The sequence below is a fragment of the Scylla paramamosain genome, chromosome 19, assembly GCF_035594125.1.
Source record: "Scylla paramamosain isolate STU-SP2022 chromosome 19, ASM3559412v1, whole genome shotgun sequence".
NCBI lineage: Eukaryota > Metazoa > Arthropoda > Malacostraca > Decapoda > Portunidae > Scylla > Scylla paramamosain.
This window is the reverse complement of record NC_087169.1, coordinates 13,120,053-13,141,661: the sequence shown is the minus strand read 5'-3', so window position 1 is coordinate 13,141,661 and position 21,609 is coordinate 13,120,053. Positions and strand designations below refer to the sequence as shown.

Below are 21,609 nucleotides of genomic sequence, written 5' to 3'. Positions count from 1 at the left end.
CTCTCTCTCTCTCTCTCTCTCTCTCTCTCTCTCTCTCTCTCTCCTCCGAAACAAACGCTTTTGTTTGACGAACCTCTTAGAGTTCTACGATATTGTGATCCAGTATGACGAGAGTAAAAGCGGTAGATATAATATATCTTGATTTTCAAAAGGCCTTCGACAGAATCTCCCACAAACGTCTACTGACTAAACTAAAATCACACGGTATCCAAGGCGACGTGTTGAGATGGATAGAAAATTGCCTAAACAACCGTAAACAAGGAGTAGTAATAAATGGAAAAGCATCCAGCTGGATTAACTAGCGGGCTGCCACAGGGATCAGTCTTAGGTCCAGTTCTTTTCCTTGTTTATACAAACGACACAGGTGAGGGGGTTACCGGTATAATATCAAATTTTGCTGATGACACCAAAATAGCGAATTTCGTAATCTCTAACGAACAAATAATAGAAATGCAAAATAATCTAGATAAATTGTCAGAGTGAGGGCAAAAATGGCAAATGAGTATTAATGCAGATAAGTGTAAAGTGCTTCATGGGGTTTTGAAACGAGAAAGCAAAGTATATTTTGAATGGTACCAACTTGAAAGTGTAGACAACGAAATTGATTCAGGAGTAACAATATCGAGTAGCTTAAAACCTAGCCAACAATGTCCAGAAGCCGCAAAGAAGGTAAACAAAATAATTGGCTGAATCGGCAGATCTTTTGATTATAAATCTAATGACACAATCCTCACTTTGTATAAGTTGTTAGTCCGTCCTTATTTGGAATATTGCGTTCAAGCAATATTCCAAATATTCCCTGTTACCAGAAAGACGTCGATTAATTAGAACGAGTTCAGCGCAGAGTAACAAAAATGATACCAAGCTTAAGAAACAAATCATAAGAAGAGCGTCTTAAAGAACTAAATCTATTCCCATTAACACAAAGAAGACGAAGAGGCGACTTAATACACGTGTTTAAAATCATCAAAGGCATTGATAACATGGACTGCAGTAAGTATTTCACTACAGATTTTTCATAGTACACGCGAGGAAACGGTTGCAAAATTGTTAGGAAATCCTTCAACTCCCATGAATCAAAAAAAAAAAAAAAAAAAATCTACCGTGTAGCTAATCTATGGAATGGGCTTCTTCGAGACGTGCTAGACTGCAACACCATAGAGACTTTTAAACGTCGTCTTGATAAATGTTTTGCCTGCAACAGCGTTTGTTTGTTAGAGATTAACTTACTTGCCATCAGGAAATTGGGACACCTCATTTCATCTATTTTCATTCTTTCCAATAAAATTTCCCTTGGGTTTTTCCTTCTCTAACCTCGTAATGTATTTATTTCCGACCTGTTTCCTGTATGGCTGATGCCGGAAGGAGCGGAGGGTGGGGAGAAAGCCTTCGGCTCTGCTGTCCTTTTTTTCTACCATCACCTTAATAGTCCTAGGGTTAGGGCGCCTCATGAGGACCGCAAGGTCTGTTGTGGCCTGTGTTTCTATGTAACTCTCTCTCTCTCTCTCTCTCTCTCTCTCTCTCTCTCTCTCTCTCTCTCTCTCTCTCTCTCTCTCTCGCGTTTATTTTTCACATCTAGCACATCTAGCCTTCTTTCTTTGTCTACTACTACTACTACTACTACTACTACTGCTACTACTACTACTACTACTACTACTACTACTACTACTACTACTACTACTACTACTACTACTACTACTATATACTATTACTTTAGGCTAGTTCTCTCTTATTCCTCCTCCTCTTCCTCCACTTCCTCCTCCTAGGAGGAAGTACCTCCTCCTCCTCCTCCTCCTCCTCCTCCTCCTCCTCCTACTACTACTACTACTACTACTACTACTACTGTTACTATCGCTCCTCCTCTTCCTCTTCCTCATCCTCCTCCTTCTCTCACTTATCATCATCATTACTCCCCCCCCCTAAGGCCTACATGCAAATCAGGTCACCGCCATTCCGCTCACTGAGGCCCCATTCTCCCCCATTCCCCGCTTGATGAGGGCTGTGACTGTCCCGGGTATGGGGAAGGGAGGGGAGAAGGAGGGATGGACGGGAAGGAGAGGGGATGGAAGACAGTGGGTGAGGATGGAAGGAGGAAAGAAAGGAAAGGAGGGAATGACGGGAGATATCAGAGAGAGAGAGAGAGAGAGAGAGAGAGAGAGAGAGAGAGAGAGAGAGAGAGAGAGAGAGAGAGAGAGAGAGAATGAAAATAAATTGATAAAAAGATGGATGAAAAACGGGAACAAAAAATAAAACTTGTTAAGAAAAAAAGAAAAAAAAAATAAGGATACAATACAACGTAAGGGGAAGAAAAGGAGAATAATAAGGAAAAAAAAAAAGGAATAAAAGCTACGAAAGGTTCTGCTTTGTGATAGAAACTCTTAACGCAAGCCTTTCTTTGTCTGCTACTACTACTACTACTACTACTACTACTACTACTACTACTACTACTACTACCATTACTACTACCACTACTACTACTACTACTACTACTACTACTACTACTACTGCTACTACTACCACTACTACTGCTACTACTGCTACTACTACTACTATATACTACTACTTCAAGCTAGTTTTCTCCTATTCCTCGTCCTCCCCCTTTCTCCACCTCCTCCTCCTCCTACTCCTACTCCTTACAACTTAAACCAGCGAAAACATAAAATTACTTAAAAATAATGTAATGTTCAAGCAAGAAGGAGCGTTAGTATAAGTAGGAAAATTAAATGCTCTCTTGAAAACATTCGGATAAAAACAAAAAAGTAAAGAGAAATTTAAAAATTAGAGGAAAGGTGAAACTATATAAAAATTTAACAAAATGACCCATCAATAATTGTCAAATACCTAAGCAAGGAGAAGTGTTAGTATTAGAAGCAAAATTAGATGCTTGCTTGATATATTCGAAACATTTCAAATACCCTCTCTGCTTCCTCCCTCTAAATAATAAATAAATAAATAAATAAATAAATAAATAAATAAATAAAATAAAATAATAATAATAATAAATAAATAAATAAATAAATAAAGTACCCCAAAAATAGAAAAAGTTGAAAAAAAAAGTATCGACTCCACAAAATCCCTTACAAAATAATCAAATATTCAAACAAGAAGAAGCGTTCGTATAAGAAGCAAAATTAGGTGCAGGCTTAAAAAAAAAAAAAAAAAAAGTGTACAAATAAAGAAAAGAAGAGAGAGAAAAAAAAATGTAAAAATTAACGTGTCTGCAAAATTACTTAAAAATAACCAAATACTTAAGCAAGGTAAAGCACTCGTATAAGAAGCAAAATTAAGCGCATTCTTGAAAACAATCGGAAACAAAAATCTAAAGAAAAAAGAAAGGTAGAAAAAAAGAAGAAAGTGAAAAAGATAAATACAATATAAAAAAAAAAGTATCAACTCTGCGATGGAATTAAATAAATGACCATGTATAAATGAATGAATGTATGGGACAAAGCACAGGGCAGATCCTTTTATCATAACGCAGGAAGAAATACATTCATTTTGGAGGTGTTAGCGCCACGATAAAGCAGGATCACCGGGGTTCATGCATTATGTTATCGCAATTTGTATCGGGAATCTAGCGTTCTAAAAATTTCATTCAGATGGATTTGCCCGCGTGCTGAACCTGTCTGTGCCCGGTGAAATATTGCCGCGGAAAAAAAAAGAAAAAAATATATATATATATATATGTAAATGAAAACAAAGAGAGATAAATGAACTGAAATGTGTCTATGAAAAATAACATGGAGATAATGATTACGAAGAGAGATGAAGTGGAATAAAAGAAAGGAAAAAAAAAAGAAAAGAAAGAAAAAAAATAAACGTAAAAATGGAAGCAGAGTGAAATGTGCCGATGAAAAATAACACGGAGATAATGATTACGAAGAGAGATGAAGTGAAATAAAAGAAATAAAGAAAAAAAAAAAAACGTAAAAATGAAAGTGAAGAGGAACTTAAAAATGAAAGCGGAGAGAGATAAATGAAGTGAAATGTGTCTATAAAAAATAACATGGAGATAGTGATTACGAGGAGATGAAGTGAAATAAAAGAAAAAAATAAAAGATAGAAAAATAAAAAAAATAAACGTAAAAATTTAAACAAAGGAAGATAAACCTAAAAATGGAAGCAGAGACATAAATTAAGTGAAATGTTCCCATGAAAATAATAAATACTATGAGAGATGAAGTGAAAAAAAAAAAAAAAAAAAAAAAAAAGGGAAGATAAATTAAATAAAAAAATTCTTAGGAAAAAATAAAAAGAAAAGGAATAACAATTACAAAGAGAAATCAAGTGAAATATAACGAAAAAAAAAATATCGAAACAGTGATTAATTAAATATAACGATGAAAAAAAAATTTAAACTAAGAAGCATAAATGATGTAAAATATGATAACAGAAAAAAGTCATAATTAAGGAAAATATATATAAAGATATAAGACAAAACAAAAAGATGTAATAAATAAGGAAAGAGAAAGAGAGGCGCAGAGAGAAACAGAAAGAAATTTAGAGTAAAACCGTAAATCAAAAGCCTCACAAGACCAGAAACCAAAGGAACAAAAGAACAGAGAGAGAGAGAGAGAGAGAGAGAGAGAGAGAGAGAGAGAGAGAGAGAGAGAGAGAGAGAGAGAGGATAGATAAAAACACGCAAAATATAGAAAACTGAAACGTGAACTTATAAAATGATACCTGGGAACCAAAACAGAAAAAAAATATATAAATAAATAAAAAAAGGATAAATAAAAAAAGCCAGGATATGCGTGGAAATTGCTGCTAAACTACGGCTTCCTAGAGAGAGAGAGAGAGAGAGAGAGAGAGAGAGAGGAACATTACCACACATGAGAACAGGTCGCGTGAAGTTGACAGGGAGGGACAGGCAGACCGGGAGGAGGGACGAGGCTCTGCTAGCGGGCGAGCCTCTGGGACTGTTATTATTGCCGATTACCGGAAAGGAGAGAGTGTGGCGTGGCGGATTGTTGTGTCAGGATGAAGGGAGAGGAGATACAGTAAGAAATAAAGGGAAATAGGGATGGAATAGAGTGAAGATAGGGAGGAAAATGAGGAAGAGAAGATAAATGAAAAAAATAAAGGGCGAGAAGAATGGAATAAAGACAGTTGGGGGGGAAGGAGAGAAGATAGGAGACGAAGAGATAGGAGATAAGAGGAGGGAAGATAAAGATGAAATAGAGAGAAGATAGGAGATACAAAAAAAAATAGGGCGTAAAAGAGAGAAGATACTGGCCTGGGAAGAAATGAAGGGAGGTAAGTATGAAACAGCGAGAAGATAGGAAGAAAAAGAGGAAAAGGATGGAGAAAGGGAGAGAAGATATAAAAAAGATAAGGAGATAAAGAGAAAAAGGAGAGAGAAAGAGATAAAAATACCGAGAGAAGACAGGGAGACAGAGAGAGGAAAAGGAGGGAGAAAGGAGAAAGGGAGAGAAGGTACTGGAATGGGAAGGAAAACAGGGGAAAGTAAAAATGAAATAGGGAGAAGATAAAGAGGAGAAAGGGAGGGTGAATCAGTGAAATATGTATAAATGAATAAAAGACAAGATAATTAGAGAAAATGGATGATAAAAGAAGGAAGAAACATGAAACAAGGCAAGAAAAAGAAGATTCTGAGGGAGGAAGAAGGAAGAGAGGAAGACATGAAGGAGATAAGGAGGAGATACGGAGGAAAGGAAACGTGAATAGAGGAAAAATGAAAGAAAGAAGATAAGATAAGGAGATAAAAAGGAAAAAGAGAGAGAAAGAGAGAAAAAGAGAGAAGAAATGAAAAGTAAGAAAAATGTAATGAATAAACAGAAAAATAAGAAACGAATGGGAGAGACAATGGAGAAGATAAAAGGAAGGGAAAATAAGACGTGGAAGAAGGAAAGAAGAGATAGAAAAAATGAAAAAAAACAATAAAGGAAATAGAAGAGTAATAAGAAAAAAGAAAAAAAGATAGAAAGATGAAAAGGAAGACGTAATTATAATGAAGATAAGGAAAGAGAGATGAATGAAGAAGAGAGAGAAGGAAAGACGGAAAGATTGATAAACTTTCGTGAATGAGAGAGAGAGAGAGAGAGAGAGAGAGAGAGAGAGAGAGAGAGAGAGAGAGAGAGAGAGAGAGAGAGAGAGAGAGAGAGAGAGAGAGAGAGAGAGAGTACTTGGGAATAGAGGGAGAGGAATAAAAGTGAAAAAGGAGAAAGAATGGATATAGGAGAGACACTTGGAGGGATGAATGGAGAAGGAGGAGGAGGAGGAGGAGGAAGAGGAGGAGGGAAACACTATCATGCTGTCAATCTGAGCTCCAAAATAGCAGTGTGTGTGTGTGTGTGTGTGTGTGTGTGTCGCGGCCCCACACACCGTATTATCACCCCCTCCCCCTCCCCGCGGCAGCCACGCGTATAAACGACTCAATCCTGTTAGGTCGATGTTCGCCCGGTGATGAGCTTGTAATCCAATCACCTATAACGTAATGATGACGAATGTGGGGATGAACCGAGGCGTCACGAGCCATAGCACACACACACACACACACACACACACACACACACACACACACACACACACAGTCCTTGGCATCGTGTCCTTCACTAAGCTCCAACAAGGAAGGACTCGGAGGTTCCAAATGCCATATGACGCCGCACTCCCGACGCAGCATCGCCAGGAGAGGAGTCACGCTCCTCCTCATCCTCTTCCTCCTCCTCTCCCTCTCCGCTCTGCTAATGACTGCCACGCGGCCGACCTCATAAAACGGTGAGTAATGGCCTAATACCCGGTCATGAGCGAGGCCTCTAAGAGGTGGATCACGTGTTTACATTAGCGGGTCGCGGCGCCCCAGCCTCCCGCGCGGCAACTCGGGATTCCCCGCTAATGCAAGGAGCTCCCGCCGCTGTTTGCTCGTGGACAAAAACGTTGGTCTTTATGCGTAAAATCCTGTAATTGAAAACTGAGAAGGACGTGCCCGTGAAGTAGCGTGCGGGATTACGGGCTCCCGCGCCCACTCCGGGGATATTTGCCCGCCAATATGGCCGCCTCTTGAAGGGCCGCCGCCGCTACCGCCGCCGCCATCCCTGACTCCCGTTGCCGGTCGTCCCGCTGTGGCCAGGCTCACGGGGCTCACGGGGCGGGGCAGCGGGGCGCGGGGCGTAAGCTTTCTGCCGGCGAGGTGAGAAATGGTAGGCGAGGGCGAGGGATGAAGGGTGAAGGGCGCTGTGCTGAGGCCATGGGGGTGTAGGGTGGAAGGATGGAATAGTGGTGGGAGGGGGGAGGGAAGGTACACCGGGAAGGAGTTGGGTGAGTGGACGGTAAGTAGGTGGAGGTTTGAGGGAGATAAAAGGCTGAGCGATGAATGGAGCTGCGTGGCTGAAAGAAGGCTGGGGGGGCGGGAAGGAAGGGGTGGGCTGGCCAGACTCGGGTCACGCTCGTCACGCTTCCTCCCAGCACCTGACGGAGGGCTGCCGAGGGTCCTTGGGTGGCTTACACGCTCTTGAAGTTATTCCGCAAGACGATCCTTCACTCACTCACTCTCCACTCACCCCCTCTGCCCCCTCCACGCCACCGCCGCCTCCCCGCCTCCCTCTCACCTGTCGCCCACCTGCCGGGGGCGTCGCCGAGCCGCCCTCCGACTTGCCCTTCATTACCTCACCGATTATGACCTTGTTTATGGGCCGGCCGTCCTCGCCCAGATCAAAGGCTTATTTCCTGATGATGACGTGAAATAGATCCGATTGCATTCTAGTTTTATTATTATCATTTTTCGCACCCCAGCACGGCCGCTATATTTCCGTTTTATCTCTGATTGATATGTTGTTCCGCGTCGCGCCCCGCACACTCACACTGACCCTTTGAAAAATGTACATGGAAGCCTTTAATAGTCAAAACTGCCTTTCCATTTACGAGCCGTATTGAAATGGCAATGAATTGTTCAAAATGTTCAATATTTATAACACATCAAACGAAATTAAATTATGAAAAAGGTGAACACATATTTTTGAGTGATATACAGCAGTTTTAATGCGGGGCGCGCGCCGGAACCCTGCTCGTAATGCCACCAATTTCAAAACTTTGATTATGGATCTCCGGTGCTTTAAAAATGTCAAATCTTTTTAGTATTCATCGCGTTTTGTTTATTTTCAGCGATGGGGAGAGAGAGGGTGGCGGGGAGGCGGGGAGGCAGGGCGGCGCGGCGAGCGGCGTGGAGGGGAGGGGAGGAGGGGAGGGAAAGGGAGAGCTGAATAATAACAGCAGAGATGAGTAATGGCAAAATGGGGTGGATGGTAACATGGGATGGACTAGCGGGTGGAGGGGGACACTCAAAAAATATATATACAAAAAAACGAAACGGAAAAAAAAAAAGAAAAAAAAAAGCTGATGTATGAACCAACGAATGGATAGAAAATGCATTAATGCCTTGACAGCCGCCACCACCACCACCACCACCACCACCACCACCAAAGTCAATGCTAACAGTAATGGCACTACCACCTCCATCACGCCGACACCATTATCTACACACACAGTAACTACCGCCATCACCACTACTACTGCTACCACCAAGATTAAAAATACTATACATGCTCAATAACTCTCTCTCTCTCTCTCTCTCTCTCTCTCTCTCTCTCTCTCTCTCTCTCTCTCTCTCTCTCTCTCTCTCTCTCTCTCTCATATCTACACGCACAGTAACTATCACCATCACCTCTACCACTGCTACCACTAAGCTTAAAGATGCTATAGATGCTTAGCAACACACATACACTCTCTCTCTCTCTCTCTCTCTCTCTCTCTCTCTCTTTCTCTCTCTTTATTCGCAGTAAGACCAAAGGCGCCGAAGACGAGAAAACGAGGAGGACAAAAGACAAGAGACGAGTGTTGAGAAGCTTTACTCGCAGCACGACAACACCGCCAGCCCTCTCAGCAGCACACAAATGGCGCTGCTCATCACAAAGGCACATCCTCTGCAGGTGTCCGTAAGGCATCGGATGAGGAGAGATTATGTGGTGGAGTTCGATGTCCCTCCTGTCAGTTTTTCCTCCTAGATCAGCTCCCCTCGTCCCTGCCCTCCGTGTTTTCCTGGAAATATGTATTGAGGATTTCCGTAGCGCGTTCCTTGATGTCGCTGTCCACGTACCCTTGCAGCGCCTCCAGTCGCTGCACCCCCTGAGCCACCCGCACCTGCCGCACCGCCTCGTTCCGCAAGTTAGGGATCTGCGGAGTGCCCGGGCAGGCAACAGTGCTGTCTTAGGAGCGTCGCGGCCACCGGGTGGCGTCATGCAATTATAAGTCACTTAAAGCAGCAAGGTGTGCAAGATCAACCTGAGCAACCATGTGAAGAACACAAGAAACCTTGAGAATCTTCTGCAGGGCGCTGAGGACCACGCCGACCGTGCCGGTCTCGCTCACCGCCAGCACCGATGTCAGCGCGGACGCCCCTCCCGCCAGCAACAACTCCCCGAGCTGCTCAGGGCTGCCGCAAGTCGTCAGGTTGCTCAGGGCCCACGCCGCCTCTCGCTGCACGTCCAGGTGGTTCTGGGTCACAGCAGCACCAGGAGGATTGAAAAGTAGGACGAGGAAAGCTTGAGGAGGAAGCATGGAGGACGCAGAAATACGGAATGGGAGGAGAGAGGGAGGTGGACGCTGACTCACTGCTGTTACCGAGACAAAACCTTTCAATGTAACAAATTCTCAGTGTCATCAGTGACAAGACAGACATACCCTTCCCCCGTGCTGCGCTGCGTGGCTGTGTACTCGTGCACACCTCTCGGTAATGGCGCTGCGCTGCGGCATGAATTACTGCTACATTAACTTTCAGTGCCTCCCCTAACACTATAAGGGCCGTCACTCACCTGGCCGATGACCTCCACCAGCTGTGGCAGGAGGCCCCCGTCGATGACCTGCTGGATCTGGTTCCTGTTGCCCGCGGTGACGTTGGACAGCGCCCAGGACACTTCCCTCCGCAAGTTGTGGTGAGGCGACACCAGAAGGCGACTGTAATGCGGCAGCACTCCCGCCGCCAACACCGCATCTGTCTGTGGCAGAAGGGGACACAGGTGTGGAAGGAGTCACAGGCACCTTGCAAACTCAGATGTAGTCACGAAATCAAGCTCTTTTTTTAATGACACACTTCAATTTTTGCAAAGACATTAATTACAACAGAAAACCAATTAACTACCAAAACAAGAATGAATAAATTAGCTTAATATTTACGTACTCGTATATAATAACAATTGAATGTTGAGCATCTGTACACCACTACAGGAAAGCAATGTGGCAGTCCCTTTTGGCAAGAAAAGCTAACGTCACAGCTACAGAGTCACCACCATCATCACCAACCATCACCACCATCATTATCAACCATCACCAACATATCTACCATCACCACCATCACTATCATGTCTACCATCACTACCACCATCACCAACCATCACCACCACCATCATCAACCAGCACCAACACATCCACCATCACAACCTTCACAACCATCACCAACATATCCACTATCACCACCAGCACCACCACCACCAGCATCACCAAGACTCACCAGGTCGTTACTGCCCATCACCAGGTTGCCCGTCGCCCGCAGCGCTGGGATGACTTTCTGCCGCTCCTTGGCCCCTAGGTGAGTTACTAAGTCAGGAAGGATGTCCGCCTCCACCGCCTCCCGCTGGCCCTCCTCGTCCCCTACCGCGATGTAGCTGACGGTCCACAGCGCGTCCACTGCCAACCAGAACCAAAGATAATGCAAGAGACCAACACAAGGTGGCGACAACAGCGCTCTCTATGTGACTCTCTTGAAAGAATTTCAAACAAGGTGCTCATTTCCTTCCTTACCTCCCTCTAAACCGAAAAAGTGAGCCAGTAAATAAAAGTTACGCCAGAAAATAACCAAAACGGACATTGCTACTACTAAAGACATTGAACTAAGCACCACAGCTCCCCGTTTCTTCTTTCTTAAAATAACCAAAACGGACACTGCTACTACTAAAGACATCGAACTAAACACCACAGCTCCCGTTTCTTCTTCCTCATTGGAAAAAGTAAGTAAATACATAAAAGTTACGCCTGAATATAACACAAACGAACACTGCTAGTAAAACCATCGACTTAAACATCCCAGCTCCCAGTTCCTCCTCCCTCACTCCCTGTTCCTTCTCCCTTACTCGAAAAAGTAAGTGGATAAATAAAAATTACTCCTGAAAATAATGTAAACTGACACTTCTATACCAATTAAAGCATTACACGTCAAAGCTCCCCGCTCCTCCCCCCTTTGGCACCCTTACTTCCCGTTCCTCCAGCCCTGCTCAACAAAAATAAGCATATAAATAAAAGTTACACCTGAACATAATCATAAATGGACACTTTTGAAAGCATGAACAAAGAGGTAAGTAAATAGATAAAAGTTCCAAATGAAAACAATTAAAATAGACACTACTTAAACCATCTAACTGAACATCACAGGTCTCCTTCCCTTCTTCCTTCCAGTCCCTCCCCTCAGGACGCACCGGTGACCTCGCAATCCGGGTGGGAGAGCAGCGTCTTGAGGGTAGCGATGCACGCCTGCCGTTCCTGCTTCTCCATCACGAGGCCCTTGTGGCGGAAGATGTTGGCGAGGACCCACGCCACCACGCGCACCAACGATACCTGCAACGGCGACACTTTCAGAGGAAAAGGAGGAGGAGGAGGAGAAGACTGAGGAGTACCAGATGATGATGATGAGGATGAGGAGGATGAGGAGGAGGAGGAGGAGGAGGAAGAGGAGGAGGAGAAGAAGAAGAAGGAGAAGGAGAAGGAGAATGAGAAGAATGAGGATGAGAATGAGAATAAGGAGTAGGACGAGGAGGAGGAGGTGGAGAACTATGCATGCACAGACCAATAATCACTTCTCCCCGATCAGTTTAATAAATAAGTGTGACTCTTCGCTGTGACCTGATAGTGAAACAGTGAAAATTAATAATGATGGGATGAGCCTCGTACATCATTGTTACCATTGTTACAGTACACACCATTACAGGTGGGCAGAGTCCAATAAGCTTGAAGGGAAGAGTCGATATTTTCCCCTTGACTCTAATAAAGAAAGAATTTGAGTACTCACAGAGGAGGAGGATGAGGAGGAAGAAGAAGAGGAAGATGAGGAAGAAGAGGAGGAAGAGGGGAAGATGAAGAGGAGGAGGATAAAGAGGAGTTTATTTTTCCCTTTGACTGTACTATATGTAATAAAGGAATGATATGATGGAGAAAGAGGAGGACGAAGAGGAGGAAGAGGAGAAGGATAAAGAAGAGGATGAAGAGGAGGGGAATATTTTCCCTCTTGACTGTAATAAAGCGATGACTTGCGTACTCACAGGGAGGGTATGGAGGAGGAAGAGGAGGAGGAGGAGGATGAAGAGGAGAGGATGAAGAGAAGGAGATTGTTTTCCCCCTTGACTGTATAACAAAGAAGGAACCTGAGCACTCACAGGGGAGGATATGGAGGGGGAAGAGGAGGCGGAGGAAGAGGAGGTTGAGGAGGAGGAGGCTCGCCCGTGGTGGAGTGCCGCGAGGAGAGGCGTTACCACCCCGGCAGACACCACCTGGTTCCTGTAGCGCTCCTCCCCTATGATGTTCCCGAGTGCCCACGCCGCCTGCTCCGCCACCTCCTCGTCCCCGCCCGCCAGCGCCCCGATCAGCACCGGCACCGCGCCTCCGTCTGCCGTGCCGCAGGGGAGGGAGAGAAGCACGGGTGATTAATCCGCTGTCTTTTTTCTATCAAGGCGTTTTCTACATTAATTTTTGGACTATAGTTATTTTCTACCAACATTGTTTTATATATTTATGTCCTGTATCTTTCAGGGACTTCAGCATGCATTATGAAACAACTTGTGTAATTGTGGTCAGTAAAACTACTACTACTAATACTACTACTACTTGGTATGAATGCAGTAGACAAGGGAAAGAGAGTAGGGCCTTCACTAAATTACCTGTGATTATAGTTATGTGATTTTTTTAAAGATAGATCTGTGTGTGTGTGTGTGTGTGTGTGTGTGTGTGTGTAAGTGGGTGCTTGGATGTCACGAAGCCTCAACATACTCGAGCTGCTTTGCTAATACTAACCATCAGAAATGTATACGAGGTGCTTCGCCAGTTATCTGTTGTTAATAGTTCATCTATCCCGCACCAGAGGGCAGTGCGGTCGCCAAATTAGTTCGAAATCTTACCGATAGAGGGCAGGTGTTAAACAGAATAGTTCATCTATTCCCCACTAGAGGGCACTGCAGTTGCCAAGCTAGTTCGAAAGCTTAGCAATAGAGGGCGGATATTACATGAAATAGTTCATCTATTCCCCACTAGAGGGCACTACAGTTGCCAAGCTAGTTCGAAAGCTTAACGATAGAGGGCGGGTATTACATGAAATAGTTCATTTATTCCCCACCAGAGGGCACTGCAGTTGCCAAACTAGTTCGAAAGCTTGACAATAGAGGGCGGGTATTACATGAAATAGTTCATTTATTCCCCACCAGAGGGCACTGCAGTTGCCAAGCTAGTTCGAAAGCTTAACGATAGAGGGCGGGTATTACATGAAATAGTTAATTTATTCCCCACCAGAGGGCACTGCAGTTGCCAAACTAGTTCGAAAGCTTGACAATAGAGGGCGGGTATTATATGAAATAGTTCATCTATTCCCCACCAGAGGGCACTGCATTCGCTATACTAGTTCGAGATCTTGACAATAGATGGCGGCGTTACACATTCTGATAACACCTATCACATCCAGATGGCGGAAACCTTTGATGCTGAAGTACTGAGCCGTGAGTTTCCTGTCTTAGTACAGCGAACAAGCAATCACCTAATATTACTCTTTAGTAGTGGTAGCTAGATTATCAAGAGAGTTTGACCGTGAGGGTTGTAAAATAACCCAACCTCGACCTTCCTTGTGTGTGTGTGTGTGTGTCACGTACCGACGACAGCAGCAGTGTGGGCGGCGGTGCCAGACGCCAAGTTAGTGAGGACCCAGGTTGCCTCCAGTTGAAGAGTCGAACTGAGAACACAGTGATAGACAGATACTGAACCCATTCACTTCTCCTTAATTTCTTTGTGCTATGTTCTTATTTTATGAGAGAGAAAAAAAAGTTACCCCACAACAATTAACTCAGAAGTCAACCCAAGATTGTCATGTACTACGTGTTTATTAGAGGGAAACATTACTTATTTGTACTTATTACTCAGAAACGTTTTGCACCCTCACCACGACTATTTTCAAAGGCCACAGAGATGATAAGCGTGTTTCTCATGTTAATAAAGTAAAAATCTTGTCACTAGAACCATAAGAGATATCCTTAAAAAACCGTGTAGTTTAATTAGAGCACTTTGAAAATAGTGAAGGTGCGGTGCAGATGTGTTCAGAATATGGTCTTTACTTCTAGTGATACTTACTCCTCCTGCTGCTGCACGTAGGGGATGAGGGGACGGAGGATGCCCGCCTTCAGGAACTCCTTGATAGGTGGGCCGACTTCAATAGACAGAAGCTTGCGAGCCCTGATGGTGTTCTCCAGTCGGCGTTTCCTACTGTTGCTCTTGATTCCCCGCACGATCTCCTCCAGGGTCTCCTGCGTGTACTCCGCGTCCTTGGGGGTGACAGAAGAGTGACGGCGGAACAGTGAACCCGAGAGAGACAAAGCTTGTGATATTGAGAGTTAAGATGCAATATACTTCTAGTTAACTACTTACACGAATATATACACAAAGAAAAATAAAATGGCAGGTGTTTCGACAGCGTCAAAGTTGAGTATGTAAAGAGAGAAAAGGTCATCTACAAAGAAAGAGTCTTCTTCTTCTGCAACTGCTCCCATGTTCATATGGGGTCGCTGTTCCTCACTAGTCTTCTCCACAAGACTCTGTCGAAGGCTCAAAGAACAAAGTCAGAGTAGCATGTAGATGAAAATGTTTGGAGAGCGTCAAAAAGATAATGTAAAGAAAAAAGGTGACCGAGAAGGAACTCAGAGAAGCTTAAAAGATAAAAAAAGAGAAAGAAAGAAATAAAGATATAACAAAACGCAAAGGAATGTAAAGGAATTAAAGGACACTAATGAGAGAGAGAGAAAAAAAAAAAAAAGATCGCCACAACAGCAGCACAATACTCCTGAGTTATATAGAATCGAGGTGAAAGAATGTTGTGAAGGAACACAACATAAGGCTACATGTACATTTTTTTTTTTTTTTTCTGTAAGATTAAGAGGACCTCTGTCCTAAAAATAAACAAATGAATTAATAGATAAACAGATTAAATGAAATTAATTTATGAACGAATAGATAAAAATAAAGATTGAATAAAGTGCACGTGTTGCCTACTTTCTGTGTTCATCAGTCCTTGGCTCACATCACATCCCTTCACTGTATACCTGATGAACAACATCCCTTCACTGTATCCCTGATGAACACTGTGCTACTGTTGCATTTTTCACTTGTGAGCAAGAATTGTGCTGCTCTGTGAAGCCACCACCCACCTCGTCACTCTTATAATCCTCAGACACCATGTGGCGGCTCCTCCCAGTCTGTGGCCGAGAGCAGACGAGCAGAGGGAAAGAAAAGTAAGGCACATAACAGGAGTGGGATGGCACAAATAGACACAATGGAAAATATTATAGTCACCGCTGATATACAAAGCACCAGTCACGTAACACAGAAAATAAAATTTCAGGCTACACTAAGCTATTTAAACAGGTATGTAATTTTGTCAAAGTTTACATACGTAGTAGTAACATGAAATACGATAGTCTATCTGCTCATTATGCAACACGGGGGATTGTCTATTGTATCTCGTAAGATAAGTGAAGTGAGGGAGATTTCAAGGCACATCGCCAATTCTGGAAAACTTTTTTTGGCCCTTATCCTTTATGGACTGGTATCTAAGTTTTTGTTGGCCCTGGTCAGTGCTCCTCTTACATATAAAACTGCGTAAAATAATATAATTTCAACTTGACTGGTATTTACTTCGTTACTGGATGGAGGTAGGATGGGGACGATAAAGGGATGAGGAGGGAGAGGAGGACGAGAAGTGGGGATGGAAGGAAAAAAAACTCGACAAAGGAGAGAATAGAGTGATAGTTGAATGGAATGGACTCAGTAATCAGGTTGTTAGTGCCGAGTCATTGGGCATTTTTAAAAGGAGATTAGGCAACTTTATGGATTAGGATCATAAATGTAAATGGGTATAAATGGACTGTCATATGCAGGATCGACAGCTTCCTGCAGCTTCTCTTATTTTTCCATGTTACCTGTATGTATGTTCTTAACCCTTTCACTGGTCTTTGACTCCCCATTCCTTGATCACAAACCACCGTAAGATATTTTTTATTCTACAAACATCTTTAAACATACTGGTATAGGATATGGGAACATCTATTTTTCCTAATCATTATTTTTTTTCTTGTAGATTCTTGCAAGAATTTAATCCAGTGCTTTTAAATGTTGTGAATTGTTGCACCTCGCAGTGAGAGGGCTACGAGGACTGGCAGATCCTCACAGTGACAACTCCAGTGAAAAAGACGATTGTATACCTCATAAGGGCGACGACTGAAGGACGCTGGCTGGAGGGCGACGAGGCGAGGAGTCAGCACCACCACCACCACCACCATCATAAAAGAGCACACATGAAAAGAAGCAAACAGCACATCAAGGCACAAGAATGATTAGTAGTGATGATCGTAATTAGTAGTGATGATCGTAAGTTACTGGATTGTGATATCACTACTAAATAAGGAATTAAGTAGGTAAGTAAGTAAGTAAGGAAGGAAGGAAGGAAGGAAGGAAGGGAAAAGTAAAATAATAAACAATGAATGAATGAAGAAAAGGAAGGAAGGAAGGAAGGAAGGAAGGAAAGGAAAAGTAAATAATAAACAAGGAATGAATGAAGAAAAGGAAGGAAGGAAGGAAGGAAGGAAGGAAAGAAGGAACTAACGTGCTACTAACACTGCTACTGAAGATGTTGAGAAAGCTATCGATTTATGGCGGAAAAGGTGACCATTCATAAAGGCACACACTTATTTAGCTAAACAAACAGACACACAAACAAAGTAACTAACAGCAAGGGATGGCCTTCTACAACTTCCTTTTTGTCACTGTTATTAACGATCGTAAGAAAAATTTATCCTCCCGCCCACACACACAAAAAAAAAAAATGAACAGGAGGATCAATACACACAAACAGCAACAAAAAAAGAAAAAAAGGAACATTAATATCACACACACACACACACACACACACACACACACACACACACACAAGAGGAACATTCCACAACTAATCAGAAAGAAAAACGAAGAGAAAAAGTTCGCATGACCCACAACTTAAATCATTACGAATCACAACACCTCCGCGGCACATTCCAGCACGAGACTACACTCACCTGCCTGGAAGCCTCAGGTGCTGACTGGCTGCTGCCCTCCCTCTTCATTATGTCCGGCAGGTGCTGGGTGAACGGCCTGGCACGAGAGAACGATAACCTAAGAACGATAACCTAACACTAAGGCCTGTATTTAGAAACCCTTTGCTCTCTCACCACGACTATTTTCAAAGGCCAGAGATGATTAAGCGGGTTATCATAAATATGTCTTTTGTTAATAATGTAGAAGGCTTGTTAATATTTCACTAAAAACATAAAAAATACCCTTAAAATCCAGTATAACTTCAACCAGAGCCTCTTATAAGTAGTGGAGGTGCGGTGCAGAAGTGCTTCAGAACACGAGCCTAAGTCATGTGACATATCAACTGCAAGCAGGAAGGAATCGATTATTGATTAGCACTGCAGGTTGGAATCGATAGTGAGAGTCTACCTTAAGCTGGAGGTCCTGTGAGGCCTGCGGGGGTGAGGGTCAGGGGTGGAGGAGGAGGAGAGGTGTAGTTTGTCCCCGAGTCTACGAGAGTCACAGGACTTGAGGTCGGACGAGTTCAGGGTCAAGGCTGGGGGTCGCATGGAGTGAATGATGCTCTGCAGCTTGGCGCGGCGCTCCCTGATTGAATCCATCTGCAGGCAACACACACACACACACACACACACACACGACTAAGTTAGATCAAAGATACGGAGACAGGACGATACAAACTCGACTCAAAACTCATAAAGTCACCCCACAATCAGATACACACACACACACGGATCATTACAGCCTGCAAATCGAGTCACCAATTCACGACTAAGATTATAAATAAGTGATCGAGTCTCAGCGTGAACCACCTCACCCTGACTCACCCTGACTCATACGCCACACTTACATCCTTCATAAGACTGCCGCCAGGACACCCCGAGGAGGAGGTGGAGGCGGCGCTGAGGGACATGGTGAAGGCAGTGAAGGCGGCAGTCACCGTCTCCTTCACTAGATTGTTAAGGATTCGTCAGAAGCTTCAAGTTGAGGGCAGGATTGGGTACCTGTGCAAAGGCGAGTTGTCTAGAAATAAGTTGCATTGTACCGGTTTCAATGAAGCCAACAAATGAATGATGTGGGACTATGGCTGTTATAGTTTTTTTTTTTTTTTCCTCTACTACTTATGACGCACAGTTCTTTACTCACAAACTACGGTGACAAATTTATTTTCCTTCAGTAACCACTTCTGAACATATCTTGGCTACTGAAAATACCTTGCCTTTTTCTTTTACCTTATTCTTCTTTATTTATTTTCTATTTATTTTATTTATTCGTGTTTATTTTATTTATTTATTTTCATTTATTTTTTTTATTTTATTTACTCATTTTTTATTTTTTTATTTTATTTATTTTTTTTTTTAGGGAAAGGAAGATGATTATTAAGATTTTGTGCAATGCGTCTGATGAAAGGTCAGATAAACAATATGAAATTTGTGCCAGAAAGACAAAACGTTGATGTGGTGTACGGAAGTGTCGCCAAAACGGAACATCGTACATGGAAATGAACGGTGGTTATCATTATTCTTCACTCAGTTTTCACAACGTAACAGACAACTACAACACAGAGTTATGCCACCAATGCCATGCGAAGAGCGGTGAAGCAAGTTTGTGGTCCCAGAGCATCTAATAAACATCATCACTGCCCTCCTTCATGTCGCATCGCTGCTTAAACACACACACCCATATTAACACAATTACCCACCTTTGCGCATCACCATCACCACCACCACGAACCGCGCCACACAAAGTAACTAACTACTGCAACACTACGAATTATACCGCTACTGTCCTGCGCGAAGTTTAGAGATACAAGAGTGACTCAGACAGTACGCAGGCCCGTCACGGGTGGTTCCCCTCAGCGCCTTGACCAGCGGACGCACATCGCTATCACGGAAGGTTCATAACATGAATAAATAATCTAACTTCCGCCGCATGAACCAGACACTTTGCGTCGGTCTATGACTCTGTATGATTTCAGTGCGGAACACTGGTTAATGCCTTTCTTAACATTTGCCACTCATTTCTGTCAGCTGCCCGTCTATTCCAGGCCTACCTAGCCATTCCATTCTGTCTCTATTACTCCCAGTGAAGTACGTATGGTTTGGAACACAATCAATCTAAGAGATAAATGAGTCAATGGGTTATCCATGTGATCTCTGTTTTATCACCTGGATAGCAAATAGTAAATATATATGCAAGAACACAGTGTGATTGGTCTCAGGTGTGAGTTAACAGATGTTCCATGTCACCTTCTCGACTCATAATCTTGGACCACAAAATGTTAGTCCAGGTCTGTACCCATATTACTCGTATTCTCTAATCTAGACTCACTGTTATGTCAGGTTATGAGTGGTGAAGCACGTTGTGGTTTCAGAACAACTATTAAACACCAATGCATTTGTTCGTGTCGCATCTAAACACACACACACACATGCATATTAAAACAATTACCCACCTCTACACACCACCATCACCACCACCACGATCCGCGCCGCACACTGGAGAACCTACTCAAGATCCGCCTTCCTATCACGTGATGGTGAGGATCACGGGGTTCGACGTATTGGGGGAGAGAGGGAGACGTGACAAAACAGGCTGGGGAGATACTGCTGGGTGTCAGGCGGCGGGGAGAGATGCTGGAATGGTTGGTGCTTGGTTTACTATAGCAGCGTAGCAATGAGGCCGTGTGGTGCTTTGTAAGATAGGCACTAAAAGCTGGACTGTGGATGAAGAATGGTCAGGTGTGAGTGGTGTGAGGATGAGGGGGAATTAGCAGCCGTGGCGGTCTCAGTTATCGTAGAGTGTCACCTCGTGTTGCCAGACAACCAGACAAACACCACCGCACTCGATACCAGCACGCTGCCACGCGTCACCCATCACTGCTGACCCACCCGCACCCCGCATGCCTCGTGGTGAAATATGTAACAGTTAATGACCTTGTGCTCGTTAGTGGCGATGGTGGTGATACTGAGCCAAGGATCTCTGGAATGTGCATGCAGGGTCTGTATTAGCGCCTCGATGACGACTATGGAGGCTATCTTAACGAGTCGGCTTGATCCAGATCAATTACACACATCTCACTTTTACCCGATTTTCTGATAATACCACACGTCATATCTTCTTTCTAAAGATATTATACATTGCACTGGTGTACTTAATTGTAATGAGAACAGATAGGATTAAGTGCATTTTCTTCGTTTTATGATACTGGTTCTCTGGATATTTTCACACGAGTCGAACGTTTACCAACAGAATAAGAGGTGTGCAGATTTAGCTGTGCTTAAGAAAAATGTGATGAAAACTGTCTAGCCTCGCAATAAGAGGCCGAGGCAAAAGTGGAATATGTTCATGCACCATTTTACTCAACTCTCATCTTAACGTATTTCTCCTTACAGTTACAACGCAAAGCAGAATTTTCTCAGAAAGACAGCTGCCCCCCTCCCCCCCCTCTCTCTCTCAACATACACAAGTGTCAGGAAATCGGGTAAGAGTGAGATGTGAAATCATCGGCTTTGAATCTCTTCATCAGTAAACAGCCTGCAGTTTGGAGTGGCGGCGACGCTTAGGGCAGAGTATCCCAGGGACAGACGCACTCTTGGCTCTTTACTTCTGTGGGTGATAGTGTAATAGGGGTCCTTTACCTACGTCACAAAAATAAACTACTATTAAAAAGACCATGATCTTAGAAAGAGAAGGGAGAAACAAACATATAAAAGTTAAAAACATGTGAATAGAGGTTGAATCAAAGGCCATCTCCCAATAAACAAGAGAGAAATTAAGAGAACATCACATTATCATATTAAAGAGAAGAGAGAGGAATGAACCTTGAGAAAAATGGACAGAGATCAATGTTAAGATTAATACCTCCCCAACCATAACAATAAAGAATACTCAAGGTGAGTGTGAAAGTAGAGCAACTATGTGAAATTCCGCCACAATTGTTAAGTCCGATGTTATGGTTGATTAGGATGTAAAAATTTCTTATCACGATCGCGTGCCACCGATCACCACCCAGCCATTACGTACTAATGTCTGCCATCAGGACAATATGGAGTGGCTGCAGATCGATGCCTTCAGGAGCCTCACAGTCCACCATCACACCCCAATCACCTCTATATCCTGCTGTGTGTCAAGGTATTTGGTATTTCTTTCCTCACCTGTCATTCACATTATCTTTCGGTTTAGATGACACGAATGACAAGTCTATATTAAAGCAGTATAAACTGGAAG

General features: G+C 43.3%; 1 protein-coding gene across 2 annotated transcripts; it reads right to left on the bottom strand.

Annotated features, from left to right (window-relative positions):
* Positions 1-8,798: 8,798 nt before the first annotated feature.
* Positions 8,799-20,528, bottom strand: LOC135109661 (importin subunit alpha-1-like). 2 transcript variants are annotated; one of them, XM_064021184.1, is made up of 14 exons: positions 19,835-20,528; positions 18,230-18,383; positions 17,791-17,981; positions 17,364-17,439; positions 16,515-16,544; positions 15,462-15,509; positions 14,392-14,582; positions 13,917-13,996; positions 12,438-12,667; positions 11,484-11,622; positions 10,523-10,698; positions 9,828-10,010; positions 9,328-9,510; positions 8,799-9,189 (listed from the first exon to the last, which is right to left on the bottom strand). In XM_064021184.1, the coding sequence occupies exons 2-14, from the start codon at positions 18,290-18,292 to the stop codon at positions 9,022-9,024; spliced, it is 1,758 nt and encodes a 585-aa protein (XP_063877254.1). In that variant the 5' UTR covers positions 18,293-18,383; positions 19,835-20,528; the 3' UTR covers positions 8,799-9,021. The 2 variants fall into 2 exon arrangements, with proteins under 2 accessions (XP_063877254.1, XP_063877256.1); XM_064021186.1 differs by lacking the exons at positions 17,791-17,981; positions 18,230-18,383; positions 19,835-20,528 and adding an exon at positions 17,625-17,700 and having other exon boundaries at positions 8,803-9,189.
* Between the last annotated feature and the right edge of the window lie 1,081 nt (positions 20,529-21,609).

Bases quoted from the DNA above. Each gene is read 5' to 3' on its own strand.
- LOC135109661 (XM_064021184.1), bottom strand. From the start codon at position 18,292: ATGTCCCTCAGCGCCGCCTCCACCTCCTCCTCGGGGTGTCCTGGCGGC. The intron at 12,668-13,916 runs GTACGTGACACA...GCGGCACGGCAG, and splicing joins CCACACTGCTGCTGTCGTCG to ACGGAGGCGCGGTGCCGGTG. The intron at 9,511-9,827 runs GTGAGTGACGGC...GCTGTGACCCAG, and splicing joins TGGTGGAGGTCATCGGCCAG to AACCACCTGGACGTGCAGCG.